Below are 16,298 nucleotides of genomic sequence, written 5' to 3' on the forward strand. Positions count from 1 at the left end.
AATATATGTTTTCTAAGTGCCTATTTTTTAAATCTCAAGATCTAGCCAATCTTCCCACTTTCCCTTCTCACCACTATCTTAAAATTCAAACTTCACAGTGGCACAGTAACATCATAAATTCAGATTTATACTGATTCTAAAGGGTTCTTGGATTTGGGGGTTTTTTTCCCTCTAGAGTCATTTGTATGATCCAAGCCAAAAATGAATACGATAAAGAGTGTTTGTTTTCAATTGTAGGTTAGTTTTAGAAAAAATACAAGTGATGCAATTCAGTGTTTGTTTCTTACGGATATTCTACTAATATACATCTTTTTGTTTCTAGGTGTTCTTTACTTTATAAGGATTACTCTGTAAGGATTACCAAAAAATGAAGTTACACACAAGAAAAATAAGAAGCCTTCTGAGAAGTCCTTATGAAGAGTGAATTTTCAATATATAGCAAATTATACTGCAGAAGTTCCCATCAGAATTCGTATAGCCTTCAATTGTTTAAGACATTGATTTCCAAATCAGTAATCATAGTCAACTCAAAAATACCTTTGTCTTTTAGAACCTAGGACATGATGTTCTCACTTAAGAATTTTTTTATTTTCTAGTTAGTGGCAGAAAATAATCTATATTATGCCAAATCGATCTGAAAATTAGGAGTTATATAATGGCTACAGAAAACTTTTCACTATCCATATTAAATGTGATGCTCTATTCACTCAATTCTCTCCAAACAGGGCAAGGTAATTAAGGCTTTCATAAACTCCTTTTTAGAATGGGCAAAAATTAATTCAGAGGAGAATGAACGGCCATGTTTTTATTTAAATTTGGTTCAGCCCAGAGGCCCCCGGTGGGAGTGCACGTGGCTAGCACAGAGCTTGTGCTGGGTAGCGTGCTGTCTGGGGCTCGGTGAATTAAAAAAAAAAAAAAACCTGGTTCATTACTCTGCACCTCACTCTTATAAAGAAATTTGACTCATTTACCACAAACATAAATATCTAAGATTTAAATATTTGTGTATTCATCCTTATACTTCTTAAAAGTATTTTTGGGAGTACAAAGGAAAATTGCTAAAAAAAATATCCCTTTTCCCTCATATGGCAGTATTGTGGGAGATGTGGTATGACACTGCAGAAAACACAAGAAACAAAGATAATAAATGTGAAGTATACCTGAGGCGTCAAGCTCCTCTGTAAGCCTTAGGGTTCTAAAAACTAGCTCCATCTTGCTAAAGTCATAACTGCTATGCCTAAGATCTCTTGCAACTCCAGGCCTGGGGAAGAAAACCAAAGAGGGGGAAAAAAAGTACCCACTGAGATAAAAGCAAGAATGCACTATTAAAAAAAAAAGGGTGGGGGGACACTATAATATGATCTGTAGTGCTGATTTCCTCTTCCTTGATGTTTTCTGTACTGGAGAAATTATTCTGACTGGAAAGTGAAGTCTAGTGTTTGGAGAAGGGAAAGATGCAGGAATACTGGATACTATATCTACATTCTAGACAACATTAACTCACTGCTCTATGTTATATACACTTTTCTCTAGGGCATAGGGTAATTCTTTTTAAAGTTGCCATCTGTACTCACCATGAAGCTCTTCAAGCGCCACCAAGAGACATACATGTTTCAGTCAACACTGTCCCGTTTAGGAAACAGGCAAGGAAAGAATCCAGCTACTCTATTTCCCTAGAGTAAACATTCCAGCAGTTGGCTCCAATGTGTTCCATGAGAGTCAGGAAAATTTAAGACCGAGGCCATAGAAATGTCATCCTTCATACTGATTATACAATGAAAAGATACTTCTAATCAGGCTACCACAAAGATCCCCCTCTCCCAAAAGATTCTCAACATTAAAAATAGATGAACTGTTTAATCAGAAATGGGCTCTTCTCACAAAACCCAAAAGACTCCAGAATTTTACAATAATCTTACTCTGAATATACTAATGTAATTCTTGCTTGAAAAAAGCAGTGAAAAAAATTAAGAGTAGTTATACATAAGAGCTCAGCAATTATGCTTAAATTAAAATGCAAAATCATTTATGGAGACGAGCTAAGTATGCAGGATGCCCATTTACCCACATTAGCTTGGGCAAAGAGGGGAGGTCATGGAGGGAAGACCCTACAGATACAAACCTGAATGTGCACGGTACTTCTGGGGCAAAGGCTTGGTGCTTAATATCATAATGTTTAAAAACTGAGAAGGCTATTTTCATTGGCTGCTGTAATCTCTGATGCCTCACTGACTAGTTAAACTATTGGGTATGCTCTGAATGCCTTTTTTATTAGGCCAGCACACAGTTATGTAGCAGCAGCTGCTCAATAATGTAGTATGTAGCAGCAGCTGTTCAATTCAATACTGAGCAGCTGCTCAGTATTGAACTGCATTTTTCTGAAACTCTGGGTATATACTGTCAGAGAATCCTTTTAAAATTGACTCCACAGTGTTAAACCTTAGGAATTGAGTGAGTATGTACATCTAGGTTAATCTTAAGACTGAATATATTGGGACTTCCCCTGAACATATTGGGTTAAGACTCTCTACTTTCACTGGAGGTGGATATCAGTTGGATTCCAGGTGGGGAATCCCGCATGCCGCCCAGTAGGGTCAAAGGGGGGGAGATTGATTATATTACTGTCTATATAAGCACATATCATAGAAATCCAGATTTGTAAATCATAATGATTAAATGCTCTTAACTTAGCAAAAACATCTACCCAAGACTCAATCTTTAAACATCAGTCTCCTCCACTGGTTTTGGCATGACCTAGTTTTTGCTTTATATCAAGTTTTCTGATTACAGGAGTTGTATGACCTGAGGGGTATACTTATAAATAAATTTCTGCAAACTCTAGTCTATTCCTAGTAACATACAATTAAAGAATGGAGATAAGCTACAGAAATGCCCCTAAGAACTTAATCTCTGTTTAACCAACCACCTTATCTTTCTCATGAGCTGTATAACAGGATTTTTTTTTTTGCTTTTTTCTTTCCCCAAACATTCTCTGGTAATGAAACTACTGAGAAATGAACATCTGGACACTTGCCCAGGGAGGGAAGAAAAACCCAACAAACTGATTCATCTAGAGTTGCTGTCTCTGTATAAAGAAACCAAAACACTGAAATTCATTTTTTAAGTCTCTTTTTCAAATAAGAGCTGATAAATGATGTTAATTCAGTTTTACTTTTAAGATCACAAGCTCTCTAACCTGGGATGCAAGGCTGTTGCTCTTATCAGAAATTTCAAAGGCCACGAAGTAGAAATGAGGGATTTTTAAAGAATCATCTTGGAAAAAATATCCCTGACACTCAGAGGATCAAATCATTACAAATCAACAAAGGTGATGTCTGGATTTTTTTTTTTTTAAGTCTTACTGAAAGGTCCTAAGTTTTAAAATAAGGCAGCAAGGTTTACGCTGAAAGAGGAAAATGATGCTCAAACATACAAAGGCTGCAGGGCTTGCAAATTCAGTGTCTTTGGGGCTGGGAGAAAAGGAGAGAAGGCACAGACTGTATTCCATTAAGAACGGATAGCTGCCATTCAGTGTAAGCCAACTGCACTTCCATTAAGGGGTGTGAGCCTGGTGTTCAGAATCCTCTGACTTTTCAATCAGATCAATATGCAGAAACTTTCAAGTTTTAGGTATTAAATGATGTATTATAAAAATTTTATGGAAAAAAATCCTGGTTAGGAAGAGGAGTCAAAAAAAACTCTATAATCCACATGTGGGCAGGCAGTTTGTGACAGTATCTTCCAAGTCCCAGTCTACTTCTAGTCTCATACTACTTGGTATAAATAACTTTAAATGCTTAGCATTCCCTAGGAGAGTTGCATTAGAAATATTAGAAATACTTCCAAAGGCTATTAGGAATAGACTTTGGCCTAGAAACGGTGTTTGAGTATTAATGGAAAAAGTGGGAAGAAAAACTGGGACTATACACATATTAGAAAGAAAACTAATATCTCCATTATCTTCTGTTGGGCTTTATAAAGTTCCGTGTTAGAATTCTTTTTATACCTAAAGTGCTAGAATGGGCTGAGTTCCAATGCAGCATGGAAAACGATCATTGGTTAAAGAATGACCAGAATCCAGAATGACTTCTGGATATTGTTACTAGGTATTAAGCTCTTTGGAAAATACCGTCATATCGCTGAAGAAAAATTCAAGAAAAACAACAAGAAAGAAAATAATAATCACAGAGCATGCCAGCAACCAGGATGAAATACAACTGCCGAATAAAAGAAATGTTTTCTTTAGAATTGATATGCTAGTATCAGTAGCTACCAAGGATAGGTCGATTAAATCCAAGTCAAGTTCAACTGGCCATAGTCAAGTATCACTTTTAAAGTAAGTCAATTTGACCAGCTCATTCTGAAAAAGAACAGTGCTCTTATTCCTTTGTCACTTGTGATTCAGGCAAAATATCTGGTTTATCTGAAACAACATTCTTTAAAAAAATAAAATAAAAAATATCCTTTTTATATAAAACTCTACCCAAACTAGTAAGTTCAGGTTTACATAAACATACACACATATATACTTTTAAAATTCCAGAAGTCCAGACAAAAGCCCATAGGGGTGTGTGGCCATCATAGGCTAATCATTTAACTCTGGCAGCTGTAGGACTGTTGTGAGGTGGTGGGTCTCTGACCTACACTTAATAGCTGTCAGCTTTAACACTGTGACAAAATCTACCCTATGAGGAAATCTTTACCTTTTGTTCAAAACATCTGAACAAAACTCACGACTGAACTAACAGAGAAATGTTAACAGGACACTTGGCACAAAAGGACTAAGAGAAAGTGGGTCTTCTATAGTCCCTGAGGCTGTCCGTCATCTAGACACAAGTGAGTCAGCGTCCACGGTGTTCAGAAGGTAGAGTTCAGGTTGAACTGTCAATCCCAGATGGTGCTGAGGACAAAAAGATGGAAAAGAGTTAGACTGATTTATAAGTATTTAAAATTGGCATTCAAATATCTATAATCAGCATATAAAAGTAGCTCTTATTTCAGTTCTGCTATACTGATTTTCTTTCAGAAAATAAATGGCTTATAAATATATGAATGGTTTACTACATATATAAAATAACTGACAGGAGCTGAAATAGTTAAGGATTTGTTAAATGCCAAATACAAAATTTTCACTTTAACTATTCTTGTGACATACTCTACCTCCACATGGGTGTTTCTGATCAGGATATTAAGAGCAAATGTACTGTGAGCTTTTATACCTTAATATCAAGTGTGTTAGAACTCAAATTTCAGGGAATTCCCTGGTGGTCCAGTGATTAGTACTTTGTGCTTTCCCTGCTGAGTGTTCGGGTTCAATCCCAGGTCAGGGAACTAAGATCCCACAAGCTGCACAGTGCAACCAAAACAGAGAAAAGAAATCAAATTTCAAATAATCTAAATCCCGAGCCCTGTTATCTGGGCTCTATTATCCTTTGGCACCTGAGCAGAGAAAAGTCTTCCATTTAAAGAAAGAAACATAACATGGCATGTGCTAAGGGAACAGGAAAAAATCTATGGGTCCCGAACACTTATCAGACTGAATAAGAAGTACTTCAGCTGCTTTTACAACACACTGCCAGACACGTCTCTGGTGGTCCAGGGGTTAAGAATCCGCCTTGCCAGGCAGAAGACATAGTTTGACCCCTGGTCAGGGAACTGTGATCTCACATGCCTGGGAGCAACTGAGCAAGCTCTAGCTCTGGAGCCCACAAGCAGCAACTAGAGAGAAGCCTGCGCACGGTGACAAAAGATCCCTTGAGACGCAACCAAGACCCAGGGCAGATCAAAAATAAATATGAAAACAAAGCAAAAAAACATATTGCCAGACCCACTCCTGGAGACTTAATCCAGACGGTTTGTACTGGCATTTGTGAAGATGGAGCTTACCCTGTTTTTCTTCTCTGCATTCACCGTGGGACAATCACTGAGTCTCCTTTTAGCCCTACTGGTATTACCTGGGATTTTAGGAATGTTGTTGCCCCTGGTAACAGCCTCTTTTGGCTCTTTCAGTTACCTCATCTGTAATTTAGAGGCTGATTTTTTTGTTATAAGAATTAAATAAGACTATATGAATAGGCAGGATGCTGAATGCACACAATAAATTAACAGTATGCATGCGTGCTAAGTCACTTCAGTCATGTCTGACTCTGACCCTATGGACTAGTACAGTGTAGTGGAAAAGGCACTGGGGCTGGGATCAAGCTCCAACTATGCCACTCCCTGTGACCTTGAGCAAGTCATGTATCCTTCTGAAGCCTTATCCTACTCATTTGTAAAACCAGAAAAAATGGTACATTTGAAAATGCCAAGGACATTAATAAGCTACCACATTTTGTGTGTGTGATGTCTGTGCTCAGGCATGTCTGACTCTTTGTGACCCCATGGACTATAGCCCACCAGCTCTTCTGTCCATGAATATTTTTCCAGGCAAGAATACTAGAATGGGTTGCCATTTCCTACTGTAGGGGATTTTCCCCAATCCAGGGATCAAACCCATCTCTTGTTTCTCCTGCACTGACAGGCAGATTCTTTACCACTGCGCCATCTGGGAAGCCTAACTCATTTAGGTCTTCGATATTTTTTTAGACATTAAAAATGCCCATCAGAGGATTGTGATGACTGTAAGAAGATGAGACAAAATGGAGCCTATGATAAAAACTATTCTCAACTATCAGGCTAGCAATTACTGAAACACACTGGCCTTAGGGCAGAATAACAGCACTTCACCTTTCACACAAATTTAGGGTCTTATGACTTAAGGTCTTAATAACCAAGAGCAATTATCAGATATCGGGCAATTCACTGCAGCCTATTCTCAAGGTGGTGGGGTGGGCTTGTAGTAAGCAAGGGCTGCATTTTTAGTCCTATGACCTCCAGATTATATCACTTGATGACTTAGTAGAGAAAACTCCTTCTTTGGATAAGTTTGTGGTATTGCTTGGGGACACTGAGAACTGGGGCTAAATGGCAGAGGAATTGGCTAAACCTTTCAAGGGCACAGGGCTATGGAAATGAATAAACTATCAGTTCTTAGCTATTACTGGCCCTGCCCATTTTCTACACCTACCAGAAAAAGCATTCAGGTACTTTTGAAAATTTAGCACAGGCCAAACAAAATTAGCCTATCAATTGGCAACTTTTGACCTAATGTACTATAGCACTCTTCAGAGCATTAAGAAAAGTATCTTTGATATGGTGCTATTCTGGATGCTGCTAGACACCAAAGCTTGGTGTCTTAAAATGTATACTACAAAGTGTATACTGTATATTGTATAGGATGGTTGGTAATGGTAACATGGGCTCTAGAATTAAGCTAGTCAGGTTCAAAGGCCAACTGCCCACTTACTGGTGATATGTTTTAATTTTTGGTCCTTCAGTTGCCTTATCTATATCCTTTTGTTATAAGAATTACATGAGATCATGTGAGTGTTTGGGCTTCCTAGGTGGTGCAGTGGTAAAGAATCTTCCTGCCAATGCAGGAGGTGCAAGAGTCTCGAGTCTGATCCCTGGGTCCGGAAGATACCTGGAGGAGGGCATGGCAACCTGCTTCAGTATTCCTGCCTGGAAAATCTCATGGACAGAGGAGCCTGGCAGACTATAGCCCATGGGGTCACAGAGTCAGACACGACTGAGTGCCCCCCAATACACACACACACAAACGTGAGTGCTTAGACACCCAACTAGCATGCGTTAGTCATTTTTAACATTCCCAAGCTAAGGTGTCAAAAGAAGGTGACACATCTGGACTCACTGGTCCTGTCCGTGGAAGAAACAGAAAGCACTGCAGAGGGCAGAGCTAAAGGAAATGTCTAAAATCAGGACCTTCAAAGTGTTATGCATCTTATTTTAGTTCTGAAATTAAACCCAAATAAAGAGTTCCCTGGTGGCTTAGTGGTTATGACTCCAGACTTTCACTGCCACAGGCCCAGGTGCAATCCCTGGTCAGGAAGCTAAGATTCCATAAGCCACATGGCACAAAAAAAAAAAAAAAAAAAAAGTAATAAGGGAGGAAGGACAAATGTAGAACAAAACTCTGAGATAATTTCTATGGTGTAACTTACAGTATTCAATTCCTGTAAGACAGACAGGGGAAGCTTGCAATAGACAAAGGGAAAATGAAGCTCTAGTGACACTCCTGGGACAAACTAAGTGACTTAGCTTTTCCTGCCGTGTGTTTGGTGACAAGCCTAGCAGGTTACTGTGTCTGAGCTTGGTCTTTGTATTTATATCTGGTCTGCTGTCAGGAAGCATTTAACAGGAGGCTTCCTGTGTGCTGTTTTGGATCTGTCAGGAATTCTCTGCTCCTTATTAATTCCTGAATACTCAGGAATTAAGAGGAGAGGCAAGCCTCTCCTGGGGGCTGAAGAATCCAGGCATTTCCTTCATTTGTTTTTCTATACAGTGATAAGTACCCTCTTCCTTCTTGTGAATCATATGGTAAAAGTGATTGTTTACAACTCTAATATGGATCGTCTATGTTTTATAAGTCTGGAATTTTAATCTTTATCTTTGCTGAGAATAACTACCTTGTAAGACAGTATAAATGCCCACACCATGTTGATTAAAACACCTTTGCTCCATCAGAGCTTTGGTCCCCGTGTCTTTCTTTCTCGCTCTCTCACTCTCCCTCTCTTTTTCAGGCTGATCCCCTGGAGTGCAGAGGCTCTTCTTTCCTGCCCAGGCTTCTAAGACCCTCTCGAGAAGACGCTCTGCACCTTCACCCCATCGAGAGGGCGCCTGAGGCCTTCGTGAACAGAGCAAGCCCCGTGCAGGGGCTTTATTGGCTTTCTGCGTAACCAAGGAATATCAGCCTCTTTCTCTCTCCTTTACTTTCTTATCGGTCGACTCCGGACCACCAGGTTCCGGTCCATTAAAGGACCTCAACAGTCTGCCAGAATGCTTTCATATCTAAGCTAAACAATTTTCATTTCTCTTTTCAAATACACATACTTTTTATTGGCAGCATAAACAGAATATAAAAGCCTACCTCAATGGTGAAACAAGACTACAGACAGAAAAATATTCAGCTTAGAGCAGAGAAATGCAAAATGACCATTTTTTTCAACTTTAAATATGGTAACGATGTAATCTTTAGCAACAGCAAAACTAACTAAATCGGTAGTAGAAATTAGTGTTTGCTGTCGACAATTCAAGTCTTCTCAGAACTAAACGTATGTTGAGGCTTGAATGCTGTAAATTTGAACCTTGAGGGTCTGCTCCCACACAGATTTTTTTTCAATATTAAATGCTACAGAAATACATGATCCCAAGTCGGGTGAATTTGAGAATGCAGAATCACAGATTCAGAGGAACACTGGACATGAAGGGCTGAGTATAAACATGAAAAGCTAACTATAGATTACAGGCCAATTATTTTTTTTATTCCACAGAGGGTCAGCATCCCTGGATATCCAGGTGCAAACTGTATTTCTCTAACTCTTACAAAGAGAAGAATCACTAACACTGTGGGTCTAATGTGTTCTCCAGGTGGTAGTTGATGTTTCAGTATTTCAAACGTGTTGAGACCCATTAACAGAGTATTTTCAAGGTTAAAAAAATACCCAGGAAACCAAATTGAAAAAAGAAAAAAAAACTTTTAAATGACAAACTAAGTGTACATATTGTTAAATGTCACTAAAAGCTCATTTTAACAACTCCCAAAACCACTAACGGACCTCACAGGAGCCAAACTGCAGCTCTTCCCCATCCCTGTTAATTCCCAGTATGCTGTAGCAGCAGTTATTTTATGCCACACAGACTGCATATGCTGGCGCTGGAAGATTTCAATTTCAAATGTTGTTTACTGTAGCCAAAGTACTGGCTGAACAGAAAGTACACTTTACATGTGAGAGCATCTGATGGAATATATAGCATGAGGGTGTTAACACTGTAAAAATACTACACATATAGTGGTATAAACAGCAGCTTAACTGGGAAGAAATTTTCCATCACTGCAAGTCATATATATAACTCTAAAAAGAAAACTAGCAGCTTTTACCTGGGTTTTGAAACATCTGTAAATCTGAGACTGACCGGAACTACCCAGACTTTGGGGAAAAGTAAATGTTAGTGTACTGTCTTTACAAAGAACTTTGTCAACATGGCCCTCACCTACTGAGGCCAGATGAGAACTTAAGATGTCAGTCCCCAGTTATTTTCAGAGTGCCCTTGTAACCAGTTTAGGGAATGATATTAGGGAAAGAAAGGGATGTGAGGAATAATGGCTAGGGAATTTTCCTCTCATGATTCTGTGTTATGTCACTGGAAGGGTTGAGGTAAAGGTATGGTCAGTGGAACACATCAGTTTACCCTTAGTTAGCGAGTTAATGTTATTCAGTCGTATCCAACTCTTTGCGACCCCAAGGACTGTAGCCTGCCAGGCTCCTCTAACAATGGGATTCTCCAGGCAAGAATACTAGAGTAGGTTGCCATTCCTTTCTCTGGGAGATCTTCCCAACCCTGGGATCAAATCTGGGTTTCCTGCACTCCAGATGGATTTTTTACCATCTGAGCCAACAGAGAAGCCCCCAGTTTACCCTTAATGAGATATAAAACAGTCCATTCAGTCTGTGCTTTATTGGAAACAATGCCTTTAGGGGCTCAGGTGAAGAGAGAATATCAATCAACAGGAATTACAGAAGGAAGACACCAAAATGAAAAGTCCTTTGATTGCATTCCCATTACTGTTCTCACCAAGTCAGTGGCTATAAAAGAATGCATTATTTATCTCCACCAGACAATGTGATCGAGAAGGCAATGGCACCCCACTCCAGTACTCTTGCCTGGAAAATCCCATGGACAGAGGAGCCTGGTAGGCTGCAGTCCATGGGGTTGCAAAGAGTTGGACACGACTGAGCGACTTCACTTTCACTTTTCACTTTCCTGCATTGGAGAAGGAAATGGCAACCCACTCCAGTGTTCTTGCCTGGAGAATCCCAGGGACGGGGGAGCCTGGTGGGCTGCCATCTATGGGGTCGCACAGAGTCGGACACGACTGAAGTGACTTAGCAGCAGCAGTAGCAGCAGACAATGTGATTTGGTTTGAGATAATCACATGGTGTCAGGCTCCACATGTAAAAATGTCAGAAGTGGCTGAAGAGCAGCAGCTCCATGCTGAAGGGACCCATTTCCTATGACTCCAGAGCTCCACCATCTGGTCTCAAAGTTTTTCCCTCTGAGGGAATGGCTGAAGTGAGGTAGCCCAATGCAACCCTGCAGAGAGAACTTGGCAACCAGTGACACCAAAGGACTCGCTGAGAGGGAGCGAGCTTTCCAACGCTTACATCCAGAGCTCCTGAGATTGCCTTGCAAGTCGTCTTGGGCATGCTTCAGAAAAACATGACAATTCTGGTAGAAGGTGTTTTTTAGGAATAAAACAGATGGCTCCTTTTCTTCTTCTCCTCACTCTAATGTCTCTTGAGAACATCAGTTCATAAATGCTACCATCTTTTTCTATCGCTACCCTCCTGGAGGAGGAAGGGGAAGGTTTCCCAAGTCTAGTGTTCAATAAGAAATACCATCAGGAGAGCTCTGTGCTAATATGAGAATTATTAAAATCAGGACTCCAAAGAAAATTTTGATAAACTCTTTATTTAATCTCTGCAGAAAATTGTTCAAGTGATTTTCTAACAGATTAGTTACCATCCCCTACAAGTGAGTTTTACCATATGTCCATATATCATCTTTTTTATGCTTTCTCATCCCTCTTAACTGCCACTGAGAAATTTAAAGTGAAAATAAATTAAAAGAATCCTGAACCTGATAGGGGTAGATTATCTCATGATTTTTATTAATATGGATCAAGCCACCCTAGTGGAGATTTAATCTTTTATAATTAAAAATTTATTACTTTATAATTAAAATAATCCAGAGGACTGCTGGTACCAGTGCCCCAGTCCCTGCAGTGAGCCACTGCTGACCCACGCCTCTAGAGGAGACCCTCCAACACTAGTAGATTTCAACACTAAACTTGCACAATGGCTTTGAAACCAAGAGTCGTAGATTTTGAGGAATCCTGAAACAAACTCTTTACAATAATCAAAATTGTAGTCATGTTGGAGTACGGAAAGAGAGCAACGTGGAACAATCTCTTCTCGTATCCTTCAATGGCACTGACACCTCCATCCATCAGAGAGATAGGTTCATAAGCTTGTTGAAAAATGAGAACAGGTTTAAGGTTTTCTAAGTGGAAGAAAATTCCAGTGTGACACTTTGCAAATATATTATTGTTCACATTTCTAAGTTCATTGTCCATTTGTAGCAGTCAAAAATCTTTGCTAACCTTTTATGCAATAAACACTTTACTGAGCACTTAATATATCTTAGGCACTACTTAATTAAAATTAAATTGAAAATAAAATCAAATTTTATTATAATTTAAATAAATTAAATTGAAAATAAAATTAAAAGACACTTGCTCCTTGGAAGAAAAGCTATGACAAACCTAGACAACATATTAAAAAGCAGAGACATTATTTTGCCAACAAAGGTCCATATAGTCAAAGCTAGGATTTTTCTAGTAGTTATTATCGATGTGAGAATTGGACCATAAAGAGAACCGAGCACTGAAGGATTGATGCTTTTGAACTGTGGTGTTGGAGAAGACTCTTGAGAGTCCCTTGGACTGCAAAGAAATCAAACCAGTCAATCCTAAAGGAAATCAACCCTGAATATTTATTGGAAGGACTGGTGCTGAAGCTGAAACTCCAATACTTTGGCCACCTGATGCGAAAAGCTGACTCATTGGAAAAGACCTTGATGCTGGGAGAGATTGAAGGCAGGAGAAGGGATGAGATGGTTGGATGGACATGAGCTTGAGTAGGCTCCAGGAGTTGTTGATGGAAAAGGAAACCTGGCATGCTGCAGTCCATGGGGTCGCAAAGAGTTGGACGAGCAACTGAACTGAACTAAGACACTACTTTAGGTTTTGGGAGTATAGCTATGAACAACACAAACTGCTTTCCCTTGATTCTACTAAAGGAGATAAGACATTAAACAGATGTAAAGAAAAAACAATTATTCAAAGGGTATGCATAAGGAAAGTATTTCGCAGCCTTTTAAATGCACTGTCATTGGATAAACTAAACTTGCACACGTATTCTGTACTTTGTATTATAAAAAATTTGTTGAATTACTAAATATGTTTTTTTAACATATAGTCAGTCTTTCTCACAATCTTACATAGAGGATTATGCTTCAAAAAGATAAAAGAAGCTGGCCCTTGGGCAGCAAAAGAGTTCAGTGTTGTTTGAGAGAAGCAGACGTCAAGTTGTCAAGGATCCTACCTAATCCAGTTCCCAGGTTAGAGTTCAGAGAGAAAAATAATGCCATCTTTCACACACACACAACAAAGCCTTTTCCAACAAACAGTTGAGTCCTAAATGCAGTCTCTGCAACACATACGTCTGGCTATGTTCACACAGTAAACCATAGAAACACTGATGGTACCTGCAGACAGTGTTTACTTAGTGTAGCCATGGATAGCATCTTCGCTCAGCAGGACTTCAGAGATGCTTACCGTGTGTGTCCAGAGTCCAGGAAGGACATGCCCAGTGCAATGAAACACTGCCAACCCTGAAAGAAAATACAGTCATCATTCACCAAACTCTGTGGAGAGCCCTTGCCCGCTGCACCGCCCACATTGCACTGCTCAGATGCAAACTTCTTTGTTGTGCTGATTTCGATACTCAGTTCCCTTTGTTCCTACTGCTCGGTGTTTGCTTCTTTTATCTGATTGGGAGAGTTCCAAGAATACCACTTTTGTTCAGGCTTATCACATTCCTTGCACTACGGGGAATGACTGACTAATAAAATCGCGATAGTCTCCTGATTAAACAGTAGTACTTCACTGTAGAATCAGTGCTCGGCCTTAAAAGTAGGTCTTCAACAATTTCTATAGTGTCAGGCTGACTGAGAACAATTCAGCACATCTGCATGAAGGAAAGATCCCCTTAACTTCTACAGCATTTTCTTTGGGTGGGGGTATGTGAGTCTGTCTGTCTGTCTGGGACTTTGAAGTGAAAGCCCGAAATCCTAATGACTATACCACCAGAGAATGCCTTGCTGCGAATTTTTAAAACAATTTCTGTCAAGACCATACTCAGTTACTTGGGTTTCCTTAGAGTAAGTCCCTATATTACAGGCTCATCATAATCTTATTTTGCCCATGGTTCACTCAGGAGGAAAAAAGAAGAGATGTATCTACTCAAGTCATAATTTTTCAATATTTACTAAAATGTTTTCCCAATCAAGTACCTACCCTGTGGCAGATACTGGCATGGGAACTACTGCTGCTAAGTCGCTTCAGTTGTGTCCGACTCTATGCAACCCCATAGATGGCAGCCCACCAGGCTCCCCCATCCCTGGGATTCTCCAGGCAAGAATACTGGAGTGGGTTGCCATTTCCTTCTCCAATGCATGAAAGTAAAAAGTGCAAGTGAAGTCGCTCAGTCGTGTCCGACTCTTACTGACCCCATGGACTGCAGCCCACCAGGCTCCTCCATCCATGGAATTTTCCAAGCAAGAGTACTGGAGTGGGTTGCCATTTTCTTCTCCAATGGATGAGAGTGAAAAGTGAAAGTGAAGTCGCTCAGTAGTGTCTGACTCTTACCGAACCCATGGACTGCAGTCTACCAGGCTCCTCCGTCCATGGGATTTTCCAGGCAAGAGTACTGGAGTGGGCTGCCATTGCCTTCTCCAGGCATGGGAACTAGGTCAGTGTTAGAAAGATGAGCAGGGGGTTTCCACCTTCCAGCCTTGCCATTCTCTGTAGCAGATACATTATATATTCTGCTGTCCCTAATCCTGAACCCTGTGTTTTTTAGAGAAACCTGTGTAGAACAGGGAGGTGGATGGGTGTAGCTATCACTGCTTTTCACTGATATAAGTAACATTATAGATCTGCAAAATAGAGAAAGAATATATCCATAATTCCACCATCCTAAGGCATCTACTCTTACCATTTTTACATAATTTGCTCTAGACTTTTGATACTTTTTTGATTATCTAGGTATACATAATTCTGCATTCCTCTGTAGAGCTATGTTTTATAACCATCATTTTTAATAATTCTAGAATAATTCAAAGAGAGAATATCACTATTTACTAATTTCAACATTGGACAGCTATTAAATAGTAGAGCTGGGCAGGGCTGTGAACCCACATGTGCTGCCCTCCAAAGATCTGAAATCACATGACACAGCTCCCTTCTCCAGCCCCATCTTTTACCACTCTCTACTTTCTACACAGCTGATCTTTGCGTTTTTCAAACATACCACACTCTCTTGTTAGGAAGTATTAGGAATGGAAATCAGATGGAATGACAGAAAAATGACAGCACTTAGGAACCGAGGGAAAATTTATGGCTAAAAATATTCTTTAGTCACAGCTGGTTTAACGATTTCATGTGAATTGTGTCAATAACCTGAAGATAGCTAGCTATGTGCTCTTTTGGGTCCTTTCTCTTCTGAGTGTTAGCCCCCCTTGACCACCCCTGCCCCTTCCAACTGGACTTACCAAGTAAAACACAAAGCTCAGATAAGCTACGCTGACCACTGCAGCCACCACATACAATACCATATGCCCTACATCCTGGACATAAACCACGACAAAGTACATGTTGATGGAACAGATGATAAGGACCACGATACCGCCCACGATCCTCAAGCCTCTGTAAAAGAATCAGCACAATTATCAATGGAATAGTCCACCCTGTCCACAGATGGAAAAAGACACTGTATCTCCTTAGGCAGGAGTAAGCAGCATTTTAAAATAAACTTAAAAGTAGATCTTATGTCCCAGATTAGGTTAAAAGGGTCAAAGTTACGCAATGTTAGGGAGAAAGAAATGCTTCCCTCCCCGTGGTTCAGTCAGCTAAGAATCTGCCTGCAGTGCAGGAGACCTGGGCTCAATCCCCGGGTCACGAAGATCCCATGGAGAAGGGAATGGCTACCCACTCCAGTATTCTTGCCTGGAGAAGAACGCCATGGTCACAAATTACAATGGGTCACAAAGAATCAGACACGACTGAGTGGCACACACACACACACACACACACAGAAAGAGGAAAAATAGTGTTACACTATCAAATAATCCCTATTATTTAATTCCCTAAAAATGACACAAGCCCTAAAACTGCAAAAAGTCTTGAGTCTCTAGAGATGAAAACAAGTCATTTCAAATATGCATATCCTTTAAAGATGTACAGAAAAGGTATTAGAACAAAAAATATGCTTTCCCTCCTTTGTTACATACACAATCTCCATCTTCATTTTTTTTTTAACTTTTTAAAAATTGAAGTA

At 39.8% G+C, this 16,298-nt stretch overlaps 2 protein-coding genes across 12 annotated transcripts in view; one reads left to right on the forward strand and one right to left on the reverse strand.

The window, feature by feature from the left end:
* The window catches only part of LOC102272833 (thiol S-methyltransferase TMT1A), a 41,100-nt gene extending 40,626 nt beyond the window's left edge, over positions 1 to 474 (forward strand). The window contains exon 2 of the mRNA XM_005892034.2: positions 323 to 474. Within this exon, the coding sequence (XP_005892096.2) occupies positions 323 to 340 (18 nt within the window). The 3' untranslated portion in view covers positions 341 to 474. The remainder of the gene's footprint in view (positions 1 to 322) is intronic.
* A 1,840-nt stretch (positions 475 to 2,314) lies between these two features.
* Positions 2,315 to 16,298, reverse strand: part of LOC102271132 (natural resistance-associated macrophage protein 2) — a 30,431-nt gene continuing 16,447 nt past the window's right edge. For 2 of the 11 annotated variants that reach the window (XM_070370786.1, XM_070370784.1), the window contains 3 exons: positions 15,514 to 15,667; positions 13,517 to 13,572; positions 2,315 to 4,900 (listed from right to left, as the gene is read on the reverse strand). In XM_070370786.1, the coding sequence (XP_070226887.1) occupies positions 4,823 to 4,900; positions 13,517 to 13,572; positions 15,514 to 15,667 (288 nt within the window). In that variant the 3' untranslated portion in view covers positions 2,315 to 4,822. Of the gene's footprint in view, positions 4,901 to 10,930; positions 12,148 to 13,446; positions 13,573 to 15,513; positions 15,668 to 16,298 lie in introns of those variants that run through there. The other 9 variants (XR_011464232.1, XM_070370787.1, XM_070370788.1 and 6 more) reach the window with 8 other exon arrangements.

The sequence above is a fragment of the Bos mutus genome, chromosome 5 (genome assembly GCF_027580195.1).
Source record: "Bos mutus isolate GX-2022 chromosome 5, NWIPB_WYAK_1.1, whole genome shotgun sequence".
In the NCBI taxonomy this organism is placed as follows: Eukaryota; Metazoa; Chordata; class Mammalia; order Artiodactyla; family Bovidae; genus Bos; species Bos mutus.